Genomic DNA, 11,995 nt, shown 5'->3' on the forward strand with positions numbered 1-11,995 from the left:
ACTCCTTGAGATCTTGTGTGTCGAGGATGGTGAGAATGGCTTACTGAATTGGAGTGGTATGTTGAGGTGTGTTGCAGAATGGGTCTTTGATACTGGGGAAGATGGCTGCTACAAAGCTTGAACTGCTCTTGTGCAATCAAGTTCTCCCGCTCAGACAGTTGTGATGCAAGAGCAGTAATGTCATCTGCTGAGCTGTTCACAACATCTTGCAGATTTTCAGATACAACATTCCAGTACTGGACAGCCTTTAGTTTGTCTTCAGTGGACATGGACTGAACTAATGCAATGGCTTCCTTGATCTTCCCTTGAAAGCATGCCAACGTGCTGGTGATAGACAGGTCATTCTCAGCACTCTCCATGTTCATCTACCAATGGAGTTTCGCTGCAGCATAGAGTATTATAAGATCATAGCAAATAGCGTTGCTACCTCGCACATACACCACACCTCGCGATCGCTGCAAATGTCAATACGCCTGCCATTCCCCAGCCTTCTCGGTGCCGTGGCTACACCTGAATGAGCATGAAGCTTAACTAAATCACTTATGTCTTGTGACGCTTGCTAGCGTCTTCCAGTCAGCTCTTGACCGATTAACAACTCACTTTCCAAAGTCCATCCTCCCTCCGCCACCACCACCGACACCGCATCCCACCCCCGTGTACCCCTTGTGTACATTAGTTTGCCATTGGTTCCTTTTTAGTTTACAACCTTCTCCACCAGGGACATAAAGTGGTAGTTTATATTTTATCTAAAATATTACCAAATTAATATAAAAACAGGAAAAATCCGATAGAAATAATTTTTAAGTACTTTTTCTCTGGCTTTTCTGTGAGCGAACATAAATAGCCCGGCGACAAGTTTTGTCGGAGGCTATAGTTTTATAAATTTGTATGAGGTCTTCTTTCTTTAGGCACCCAAATCCCCGATAAACGCGGTTTTGTAAACAAGGAAATCCGGCGGGTGTTGTTTTTGCGCTGGATCGAGGGAGCGGGGGGCCAGGTGTGGTGTGTTTTTAGTTTTATTTTATGAGTGGTTGACGGCCCGAATCTACATGACTTACGGTAAGTACCTATACGACTCAAAAACTGCAAAGATTGATAACAAATATCACCAAGTAGTGAGCGAATTAAGAATTGAGCGTGGTCCCTTTTATTGGTAATCCCAAACCCGAATGGTTCCGCCGGATTTTGTCCCACGTACCTGATTTTGTGTGCAGCTTGGACTGCGTCACTCCCCTGGCACTTGATCGATTTGACCATTGTGATGACCATTTTTAAGCCCTATGCGTTCAGGATGTAGATGAGTCATAGGTGAGAAAGCCAGTGACTGAGGTTTGGGATAGTTCAAGGGTTGAGAAGAGGATTGTGATATTCTAAGCTCATGTTGCCCTTACTTTGCTCTAAAATCACAAGAATGAGCACAATTGTTCTTTACATTGTTGTTTTATTGTTCTTATTGCTTATTGTTCTTACAATGTTGCCCTTTATGTTACCTACAGGTGAAGGAGCATGCGGTCCATTGTAGAGGCTGTTAATTGAAGATTTTTGTGTTCAAAATAAAACAGCTGTAAGGATGCCTCTGATCAATGCCCTATTCTTGGTTATGTGTCTTGCTGGTGGACAAGGTATGCTCTATTTTTTGTATTTGCTTACCTAGTATTTTCTGTGACAAGGGGTGTTGTAAGGCTGTTGCAACTGCCTTGGCTGTCAAAAAAATGGTGAATTTGTTGAATGCCTTGCTCTTAATCTTGCCTTTTAGCTTCATGTGAATTTGTTAAGGTTTCAGTATTCTGGGATTTTGATCTTCTATCTGGTGATATATTTATGATAACATGATAGGATGTTACTTGGGAACAAGTCTTTTAAATACTTATGTGATATTTATGGTTACAAAGATGGAATATAAAGCATATTAGGATAGTTCTTGTGGTTGCTTTTTAAGAATGGAGTTTTTGGTAGTATTATGGGTGTCAGAATCTCATGTTGTTAAAATTGTGTTTGTGAGGTGTAATTTTCAGATGATGCTTTATTTTCCTAGCTGTGCTGGTCAAAAACTTGTAGATTGTTGTGTCCTTAGGCTCTCGCCTACCACGCCTGAGGTATCATCAACTCATGCATGCTTCTGAGCTCAGTCACACAATAGTGAAGCGGGGCATCAACAGCAGTCCTCATCCATTCAACAAAATAAAAGAGGTTACATTCAAGACTCTTGGGAGGTAAGCATGGATTTAAAATACTATGAAATATTTTTGCACATTTTATATCACCATGTTCAGTGTAGAGTGCCTGTTGCCTGCACAACATATTGTGTAAGCATTCTATGTTGGAAAATTATTTTCCACTGTGGATTAGACTGCAAAAACATGCGCTTATGATACATCTGACAGAGCAGATAAATCTCTTGCCATCAATTTTAGCACACATCATGAATCTGCAGTGCAGAATGCCTTGTCATAAATCTGAGAGCTGGATGTCTAGAGTTCAGAACTCAGTTGGCACAGATTTTGGTGTAAAGACAGCCAAAAGACAGCCAATGTTTTGAGCCATTGTGGTGCTGCAAAGGTAATGTCTGGCAAGAATGCTCTGAAAACATTCCATGGCTTTCAACTGGTTGCCAATGTTTTCAGGGAGTTCAGGCTTGTGCTCACACCACGGAAGCACCTCCTGCACAGCCAGTTCAAAGCATATGAAGTTGATGAGAATGGAGCAGAGAAGCTTCATCACCTGGGTGAGTCCTTCCAACCCAGATGACAAATGACATGTCCACATCTCACACACAATGCACACTTAGAGATCAGCCATGATGTCCCCTTGCGGAGCGGATGGATCGACGATGCTGACATCTCATGCATGATGCACACCCACAGACCAGCCATGGCTTCCCCCTGTGGAGCGTGCGGACCGACGATGCCGACATCTCACGCACGATACACACCCACAGACCAGCCATGGCTCCCCCCTGTGGAGCGTGCGGACCGACGATGCCGACATCTCACGCACGATACACACGCACAGTCCAGCCATGACGTCCCCCTGTGGAGCGTGCGGACCGACGATGCCGACATCTCACGCACGATACACACGCACAGACCAGCCATGACGTCCCCTGTGGAGCGGATGGGCCGACGCCGCCGCGTGGTCCCCCAGATCCGGAAGACTCGGAGCTGTACGAGGGGCGCGTGTTCGGCGAGACCGAATCGGATGCCAGCGTACAGCTGGAGAACGGCGTGATGACGGCCACCGTTCGCACCAAGGAAGACACCTATCACATCGAGGTGAGCGTGCAGCCAAGGATGGCGAGGTGAGCGTGGCAGCCAGAGATGGCGAGGTGGGCGTGCAGCCAAGGACAACGAGGTGAGCGTGCACCCAAGGATGGCAAGGTAAGCGCGTGTTCAGGGAAGACGCGTGTGCCAGCGAGGTGAGTGTGCATCCAGAATCGACGCCCATTGCATCGAGGTGAAGGTACAGCCAGATACGGCACCTATTTGCCGCGGTGAGCGTGCATCCAGAATCGAAGCTCATTGCATCGAGGTGAAGGTGCAGCCAGATACGGCGCCTATTTGTCAAGGCGAGAGCGCGTCCAGCGATGACGATGTTCGCGCGTACAAGGAAGAGGTATGTCACGTGTTACGTGTGAGCTTGCACCCACCAATCTCCCACTACGTTGCAGTAATAGTAAACCTGTGGATGTATGTGACTTGTTCACCACGTGTATTGAGTGCGGACCAAGTGGCACGTCCACCACATGGAGATATATTTGAAACCACCTATCAATGCTATTAGAAAACCAGGGCGCCACTTCCAGGTTAGGGTGTAACCACGGTAACCAGACCAAGTTAAGGATGGAAGCGAATACGAACACACCAAATTTCGCAGCTGTGAGCATGCTTCTGGATTTCATGCAAACAATCAAATTATACAGACAATATATTATTTCGTCCATGGAGTAACTCCACGGATGAAATAATTGTTCGGACTACCATTCTCGTCTGGTTTGTAAGTATGTACGCAACGCATCAAGGTAGTAGCACAGTAGACGAGGACGATAGTCGGAACAATTTTTTCCGTGTGTGATACTAATGGCTCGCCGCAATCCTTCCGTAACACAGATTCTGATTGCCGCCGCAACATTCTTACGTCTTCATTCGCGCACTTCGTGTTGGCCGAGCCGAACGCTCGAGTAGGCCCTTAGTCCGCCCAGTGGTGCGCGCACCCGTGCCAGCCAGCTCGGGCCTCGGTTCCGCGCGCGCTGGCAGCCGCGTTTCGCCGGCGACCGCCGCTCCGTCGCGCGCGCCGTCGCCCCTGACCACCGCCGCGCGCCGCCGCAGCCGGCCTGGCGCCACATGGACGACCCGGAGCGCAGCCGCATGATCACGTACCGCGGCTCGGACGTGGAGGAGCCGGAGACGCCTGCGTCGCACCTGCCGCCCACTTCCCACTGCGCCTACGTCCGCGAGGACGGCAACGCCACCGGTGAGGCCGACGACGCCGGCGGCGGCCCCGCCCGCCGACGAGGCGCCCGTCTGTCGGCAGGGGGTTAGGTGCGCTTGTCTTCATTCAAGGGGTGGACGGTCCGTTCGGACCAGCCGATGACCCGAGATTTGTTGGCGAGGCACAGCCAATTCCTGGGATTGGGGAAGGCACTCACAATGTACCTTGTGTTCTTGTTGAAACTCGCTGCAGCACCCTGTTTTGGTATGAGGAACGGTTCATGTGTAACTCCGCCACATGGTTACGTGGGCTCAGCTGGAGTGCGGCGCGTGTCTAAGCCCATACGGTTATGCCAGGCCCCGAGTGGAGTAAGGAGGACGGGCCGCATGTGAGGGCCAAGCGGCAGACGACAGAGGCTTACACGTTCAACATGCTGAAGACAAGGTGCCCGCTCCTGCTGGTGGCGGACTACAGGTTCTACAAGGACATGGGTGGAAGCAGCACAAAGACCACCATCAACTACCTGGTATAATGCTCAAGCATGGGCCGCACGTCCGGCGCCAAACACACCACCCGCTGTCGCTCACGTGCTAGCTGACGGGCTTGGCATGCTTTTCTCTGAAGCCTGCTGTCCACATGCATGTTTAACGCTGTGATACCGGCGTCGCTGCCAGAGCGTTGCATCATGTGGAGCGTGCTGCTTCTCCCTCCAGGCCTTCCTGTAGATGTGGAGCGGACGGGCATCCATGCTGCCAGAGCGTTTCATCATGTGGGGCGTGCTGTGCCTCACTCCACACCTTCCTGTGGGTGTGGAGCGAACGGGATCCTTCCGTGCTGCCAGAGCGTTGCATCATGTGGAGCGTGCTTCCTCTCCCTCTTCTTCCAGGCCTTCCCGTGGGTGTGGAGCGAACGGGATCCTTCCGTGCTGCCAGAGCGTTGCATCATGTGGAGCGCGCTTCCTCTCCCTCTTCTTCCAGGCCATCCCGTGGGTGTGGAGCGGACGGGATCCTTCCGTGCATCCTTTCCTATGACCATCTCCGACGTCTGCTGAGATTCATCTCCGCACTGGTGCGTTGCGCTGGGAGATAGGTAACTATTGAATATTGTTGTTCACGCCATTAAGTGGGTGATCACCTGAGCTGATCCGGTGAAGATAGCTTCGGCACATTTGCGGCCACAGCAAAGCTTTAAACTCGTTCAGATGAATGCTTTGTTTTCACCGGATGTAACCGACGTAAAGTTGTCGACATTTACAGAGGTGACGATCGCATGCGTCGTGAAATGATACGAAAATAGGTAAAATAACCGGGACGTTAAAATGACTGGAGGGGAAAAGAAATAACAAAATGAATAGACCTCTGATGATACGTGAACATGAACAAAGGAAACATCACATGGAACAGCATCCTCTCCAGCCCCTCCCCGGTGCCACACTGAAATGCTTACGTACCTCGATTTAGTGAAGATTTTTTTAATGCTTGTCGTGACATGCGTATGCATGACAGACCTGCCGAAGTACCTGAATTTCATTCACAGGATGCAACGCATGTTTGAGTTTTATTTTGCGTAAGAGCGGTGACCCCAATGACGCGTTTGCGCGGCTGCCGCACAGCGGCGTGACCTGACCCGACTCCTGCAGATCAGCTTGATCGACCGCGTGGACAAGATCTACCGTGAGACGGTGTGGGCCGACCGGGCCGGCGACCACGGCCTCTCGGCCATGGGCTTCGTCATCAAGAAGATCCTGGTGCACAACGCGCACACGCCTGTCACGCGCGGCCAGGAGCACTACAACATGGACACGGGCAGCTGGGACGTGCGCCACCTGCTGGAGGTGGGAATGGGGGCCTGGTCAGCGGCCTGGCAGCACGCCCGGGTGGCCGGGATGATCACCGGTCCGGGCAGCTGTCGACCTGTACGGCTGGTTTTATTAGCGACGCGTGGATGCTTGCTGACTTGTTTTGTTAGGTGTAACTGAAGGCTTGACGTGTCTGTTGTTTTGAAAAAAGGCAGCAGTCGCCTAATGTCATGATTTTTAAAATAGTTCCAGTAGCTTTTTCGACAAGATTGGTTTACACTTTCCCAACGCATCACTATAGCTTTGCAACCCGACTCAATGAGCAGAAAATTGTGCGGAAAGGGGCTAGTAGATAAGAGACAGTTACAGTACTGATGGCGTATTGAAAGCGTATCCGCACTGAACCAAAGTCTCGCAGGCCGCGGAGGTTCGTCTTGCCGTTACTGGCTGAGGGGTGGATAGCAGTCTCGTTTGACTCTCCTTCTCTGGCGGACCAGACGCAACGACTCCATGAGCTCTGTTGTCACATCCAGCGAACGACAGCGAGCGACCCGGTGACATAGGTGACGGTCACCGACTGACTGTTGTGAGGACTGACGACGGGATGCTGAACAGCAGCGGCTCATGTGAGGCGTTTTGTTTTTGTCAGAAAAATGCTATACTCGTTTTGCTTCTGCTTTTGCAGTTATCTGTTTGCCGAACGGTTGCAGGTTTTGTGTTTTTAGCGCGGGTCATCGCGTAACCTACCTGCGCCTTAGTTGTTTTCTCGTGTGTTATTTAATCACAGATGTGTTTCTCCATTCGCATAGTACGTGTGTATAGAATGCCGCCCAAAACATGCCGGTGTGCGCCTGGCTGGGCTGCGTCACCTTCCCCAGCCTGTGACCTGAGGCCGCCCCTCGGCCGGGCGCCCGACTCCGACGCTGATCGCGCCGCCGCCGCCGCCGCAGGTGTTCAGCCGCGAGCCCTCGCACGAGGACTTCTGCCTGGCGCACCTCTTCACCGACATCCGGTTCGACGGCGGTATCCTGGGGCTGGCGTACGTCGGCTCGCCGCGGCGCAACTCGGTCGGCGGCATCTGCACGCCCGGTACGAGGGCCAGTCGGCTGCCGTCGACCTTCCTCACGGGCGTGCGCTCTCGGCGCTCGGCCGGCGACGGGATGTGACCGGCTTTTGGACGGGATTCGGGACCTTTTCTCACCTTAGACACAGGGCCTCAGACACAAAACATGGTCGCAGCTTCGTCTGGTCTATACAGGCTCCAGTGTCATTGATCGCGTCCGCCTGTGCGCTTTGCATGTCTGCTTGGCGTGGGTTGTCTTATGTAACTGCATTTGACCTGGTAAGCCCCGTGCTGCATTTGCTTGCCCCTGAAATGTTTTCTGCTGTTTCAGAATACTTTAAGAACGGCTTTACGCTGTACCTGAACTCGGGCCTGAGCTCGTCGCGGAACCATTACGGCCAGCGGGTCATCACCCGGTCAGTCTGCCGCTGGCCGCCACCGTCACTGGACACGCCCCAGACTAATGTACCGCATCATTGGGCTGGCGGTCACTGGGTCACGGGACTGTTCCTCCTTGTACAGCAGCTGGGTCCCACTGTCCTCCCTAAGCCCCCCCCCCCCCCCCCGGTCCGCCCTTTTCCGGCGATCGGATGGGACCTGACCGATTGTGTCTGCCTGGTGTCTGCCTATGACTCGTCTCTGATGGTTGACCCGGTGACCTCCGTACAAAACCATGTCCCGGTAGTCAGTCAGTCAGTCAGTCAGTCAGTCAGTCAGTCGGTCAGTCAGTCAGTCAGTCAGTCAGTCAGTCAGTCAGTCAGTCAGTCAGTCAGTCAGTCAGTCAGTCAGTCAGTCAGTCAGTCAGTCAGTCAGTCAGTCAGTCAGTCAGTCAGTCAGTCAGTCAGTCAGGCAGGCAGTCAGTCAGTCAGTCTATCGTTCCCCGTGCGCTCGGCCTGGCGACCACTGGGCCACGATGGGACGCCGTTGTCCGCGGCGGGGGCCGTGCTGAGCTGCATGACCTGGGACCCGTCCCCTCCGGCCGAACTCACCAGCAGCCATCTTGACCGACAGCGAGGCTGACCTGGTGACGGCCCACGAGTTCGGCCACAACTGGGGCAGTGAACATGACCCGGACCTGCCCGAGTGCTCGCCCAGCGCCAACAAGGGCGGCTCCTACCTCATGTACACATACTCCGTGTCCGGCTACGACCTCAACAACAAGGTGCGTACTTCTGCGATCGGCCGCATGCGCCGTTCTCTCGGTTGGGTTTCCTGATGTTTGCCATGTCTGGTGTGTGCGGTATCACCCGTCATGATGCTCTGGACATACACTCGGCCCTTTTTCTCTCTGGTCCTCGGCTCGTTTCCAAACCAACAGTGCTGCGTGATGTTGTGCGTGTCACACTGGCGTCAGGTGAACCATGTCTCGCGCTCCCGCGAATGTCCGACTCAGACTCGTGACCCGGCGGGCTAGAGTCAGACTCGCGACCCGGCGAGTCAGAGTCAGACTGGTGACCCGGCGAGTCAGAGTCAGACTGGTGACCCGGCGAGTCAGAGTCGGACTGGTGACCCAGCGAGTCAGACTCAGACTGGTGACCCGGTGAGTCAGCCAGACTCGTGGGTCGGAGAGTCAGAGTCAGACTCGTGACCGATGAGTCGGAGTCGGGCTCGTCCCTCTCGCGCGCGCCGGCTCAGTGCTCGCCCGCCGCTCCCCCGGCAGCGCTTCTCGCCGTGCTCTCTGCGCTCCATCCGCGCCGTGCTGGTGGCCAAGTCCTCCCGCTGCTTCACCGAGCCGGAGGAGTCGTTCTGCGGCAACCTGCGCGTCGAGGGCGACGAGGAGTGCGACGCCGGCCTGGTGGGCTCCGAGGACGAGGACGCGTGCTGCGACAAAAACTGCCAGCTGCGCCGCAAGCGTGGCGCCGTCTGCAGCGACAAGAACTCGCCCTGCTGCAGCCGCTGTCAGTACCTACAGATGGGCGTCAAGTGCCGGGACGCCAGCCTGCACACGTGCGAGATGGAGGCCAAGTGCAACGGTGAGGCGGGGAACACTGTCCAGGTAGCTCCACGGGCTGGGGTGAAAGGCTGCTGCAAACAATCTCCTGGTGAAGTGCTCATAAATGAGTGAATGCTCAGGACAAAGTGTTGGGAGTGGTACCGATTAAACTTTTGGAGTGCGAAGTTAAGTCCTGTACTCAAGGTATTGCAGCCTACCCCGCGTCCTCATCTTAATTTAGGTTAAACAGGTTGTTTTACTAACGCGGCCCGATCGTCAGCGTGCCCGTGTGTGTGCGTGTATGAATCGGGTGCGTCAGTCACCAGCCCGACACCGTGCGCTTTTCTGAATAAGTCGTGGGCGGGTGTCATTGCAGCTCCTCGTGAACTGCCCGTGCGTCCGCGTCTGTACGTGTCTCCGGGGGCACTCCCCGTAACGGTCGTGCGGCGCGGACGGCGCCGTGCGCGCGCGCGCCGACGCCCCCCGCCCCCGCCCCCGTCTCCGGCCGCGCACCCCGTCTCCCGAGGTGACTGTCGCCGCCGGCCGTGCGCAGGCGCGTCGGCCGAGTGTCCGCCGTCGGCGCCGATGGGCGACGACACCGAGTGCCAGGAGCACGGCGGCCGCTGCCGCGCCGGCAAGTGCGTGGCCTTCTGCGAACTGCAGGACCAGCACAGCTGCATGTGCGACGTCGAGGAGGACGCGTGCAACCTCTGCTGCCGCCGCTCGCTCAACGACACGTGCACGGCCCAGGAGCCGGTGCGCATGCTGTCCGGCGGCACGCCGTGCATGCACGGCTTCTGCACCAACACGGTGAGCGGGCAGGCCGGCCCTCGACGCGCCGCCGACCGGGGCCCGGCGCGGCTGTCGGCGGCGCGGCCGCGGCAAAGGCACCGGGGTCAACGGGCGAGGAGTAGCGCATGGTTGCTGTGTGGCGGTCTTGTGTGGACCACCGGGTGAAACAGCTGGGTGTATCATCACCTCTTAACTATCAACGTATGTGTGTCCAGCACGTGTGAACTGAACGCCGGCTAACGTGGCACTGTGGTGACGTGGCGCTGTCAGAATGTGAAACACGATGTTTAACCTGTTGCAGGGTGTTTGCGAGAAAACTGTACAGGACGTGGTGGAGCGATTCTGGGATATCATCGAAGACATCAACATCAATAAGGTATACCGTTCAGTACCTTTCGTGAGTAAAGGGACTGTTTGCAGAATCTGCGCCTATTAGTGTAAAAATATGGTCACTGATGGCAACGGTTTGCCATCAGTCGCTACCACAGGTCACTAGAAAAGTAATTCTTCGGTAATATACGTTGGAGCCAGTGGCCGGTTGACTCCCGTGACCCCCGACGTGTTGATCCCGTTGACTCCTGCGTTGCTGATCTCCTTGGCATCAAAAGGCTGGCCTGCCTGCCGCCCGGTCCGAACCCCGACCGTGCTGTGGCCCTGACCGTGGTCCTGACAGCGACCACGGCCTGCACCGCAGGTACTGCGCTTCCTTCGCGACAACATCGTGGGCACCGTGCTGGTGATCAGCATCATCATCTGGGTGCCGGCCTCCTGCATCTTCAGCTATGTGGACGCCAAGCGACGGCGCGCCGAGGAGCAGGAGCTGGAGTGGCAGCGGCGCGATCAGCTGATCCGGCCGGGCGAGAGGCGCGTCGTCTACACGCGCCGCCGGCTGGCCGAGCGCGAGCGCGAGTACGGCGCCACGGCGCGGATGTAGGCCACCGGCGGCCGGGCGCGGAGGGCGCGCGCTCGGCGCCGAGCGAGGCCGACGGGTCCGCGCGCGCGACGGAGGGACGCGGCCGGGAGAAGCCCGGCGGCGGTGTGGAGCCGCCGGTAGGCCCGAGGGGGCGACGCCGCCTCCGCGTCGCGCCCGGAGGTGTGCGGGAGGGTGCCACAGTGGGCCCGGGAGGCAGCAGTGACACAGCGGCGATGGCGTGCAGTGCCGGACGCATGATTTTGGTCAGTTTTTTAGATACTCGTCTGTACTTTTGTGTGCGGAGGAAATGATGGGGGGGAGGGGGGGGGGGGGGGGGGTGGAGAGCGCTTGATGACCACAGCAATCGATACGCCAAAGCTCCCCGGCAGCATCGTATATGTGTATGCGTACTTGCTGTGGCGCCGTGCCAGCCACTGTCTGCCAGAGGCGCTGACGACGGGTCTGTCGAAGATGCGCGAATTTTCACTCGACCCAACCACGAGGCGCGACATCCGGGTACGCTTCCGTCTGTATGTGGGTTTACTCAGCAAGCTTCCCCCCCCCCGCCGTGATTAGTGGACCTTCGCAGATGTTTTGCGTGGCTCTTGTTGCCATTGTGAGCTGTTTGTGAGTTTACTCAGAAACCGTTACCCCCGCCGTGATTAGTAGACCTTCGTAAGTGTTTTGCGCATGCTCATTTTATCATGAATTATTTCAGTGTTGCCTACCATGTGATACCATGGTTCGACGCACGGCGCTGACGAGGCTAAACGATATCGCAGTCACATACCAGCCGGCTTTGTGTTAGTTTTACGTATTGCTATCATGTTACCAAGCGGTGTGGTCGTTGTACCGTTGTTAGGACGTTGTGTCACTGCGAGCGGCGGCGTGCTCGGCCCGGTCCCGCCCGAGCTACGCGGCATCGGTCGGCGCGACCGCCGCTGGCGCCACGCCGGCGCTGCCATGAGCAGAGTGCGGCTGCGGCGCTCCCGGGCCGCGGCGCACGCCACCCAGGTGGACGTGATGCTTCAAAAGCCGTGGTCGGCTGCACAGCTAGTCAGCGTGCGC

At 55.7% G+C, this 11,995-nt stretch overlaps 1 protein-coding gene across 1 annotated transcript; it reads left to right on the top strand.

Moving 5' to 3' along the window:
* The first annotated feature begins 998 nt into the window (after positions 1–998).
* On the top strand, positions 999–11,381 carry LOC119100663 (ADAM 17-like protease). Its single transcript, XM_037223739.1, has 16 exons — positions 999–1,059; positions 1,497–1,622; positions 2,075–2,213; positions 2,625–2,725; positions 3,145–3,272; positions 4,326–4,470; positions 4,785–4,954; positions 6,068–6,262; positions 7,177–7,315; positions 7,621–7,705; positions 8,301–8,451; positions 8,950–9,262; positions 9,776–10,032; positions 10,316–10,390; positions 10,709–10,936; positions 11,373–11,381. The coding sequence occupies exons 2-16, from the start codon at positions 1,571–1,573 to the stop codon at positions 11,379–11,381; spliced, it is 2,187 nt and encodes a 728-aa protein (XP_037079634.1). The 5' UTR covers positions 999–1,059; positions 1,497–1,570.
* Positions 11,382–11,995: the final 614 nt, after the last annotated feature.

Source organism: Pollicipes pollicipes, unplaced genomic scaffold, assembly GCF_011947565.3.
Source record: "Pollicipes pollicipes isolate AB1234 unplaced genomic scaffold, Ppol_2.1 Scaffold_4881;HRSCAF=5763_pilon_pilon_pilon, whole genome shotgun sequence".
In the NCBI taxonomy this organism is placed as follows: Eukaryota; Metazoa; Arthropoda; class Thecostraca; order Pollicipedomorpha; family Pollicipedidae; genus Pollicipes; species Pollicipes pollicipes.

What these genes read in the sequence shown, in the direction of transcription:
- LOC119100663 (XM_037223739.1), top strand. Translation starts at nt 1,571, where the DNA reads ATGCCTCTGATCAATGCCCTATTCTTGGTTATGTGTCTTGCTGGTGGA. An exon ending in AGAGAAGCTTCATCACCTGG is followed by an intron (nt 2,726 to 3,144) that starts GTGAGTCCTTCC and finishes GTGGTCCCCCAG; the next exon opens with ATCCGGAAGACTCGGAGCTG. An exon ending in GGCCAGCGGGTCATCACCCG is followed by an intron (nt 7,706 to 8,300) that starts GTCAGTCTGCCG and finishes CTTGACCGACAG; the next exon opens with CGAGGCTGACCTGGTGACGG.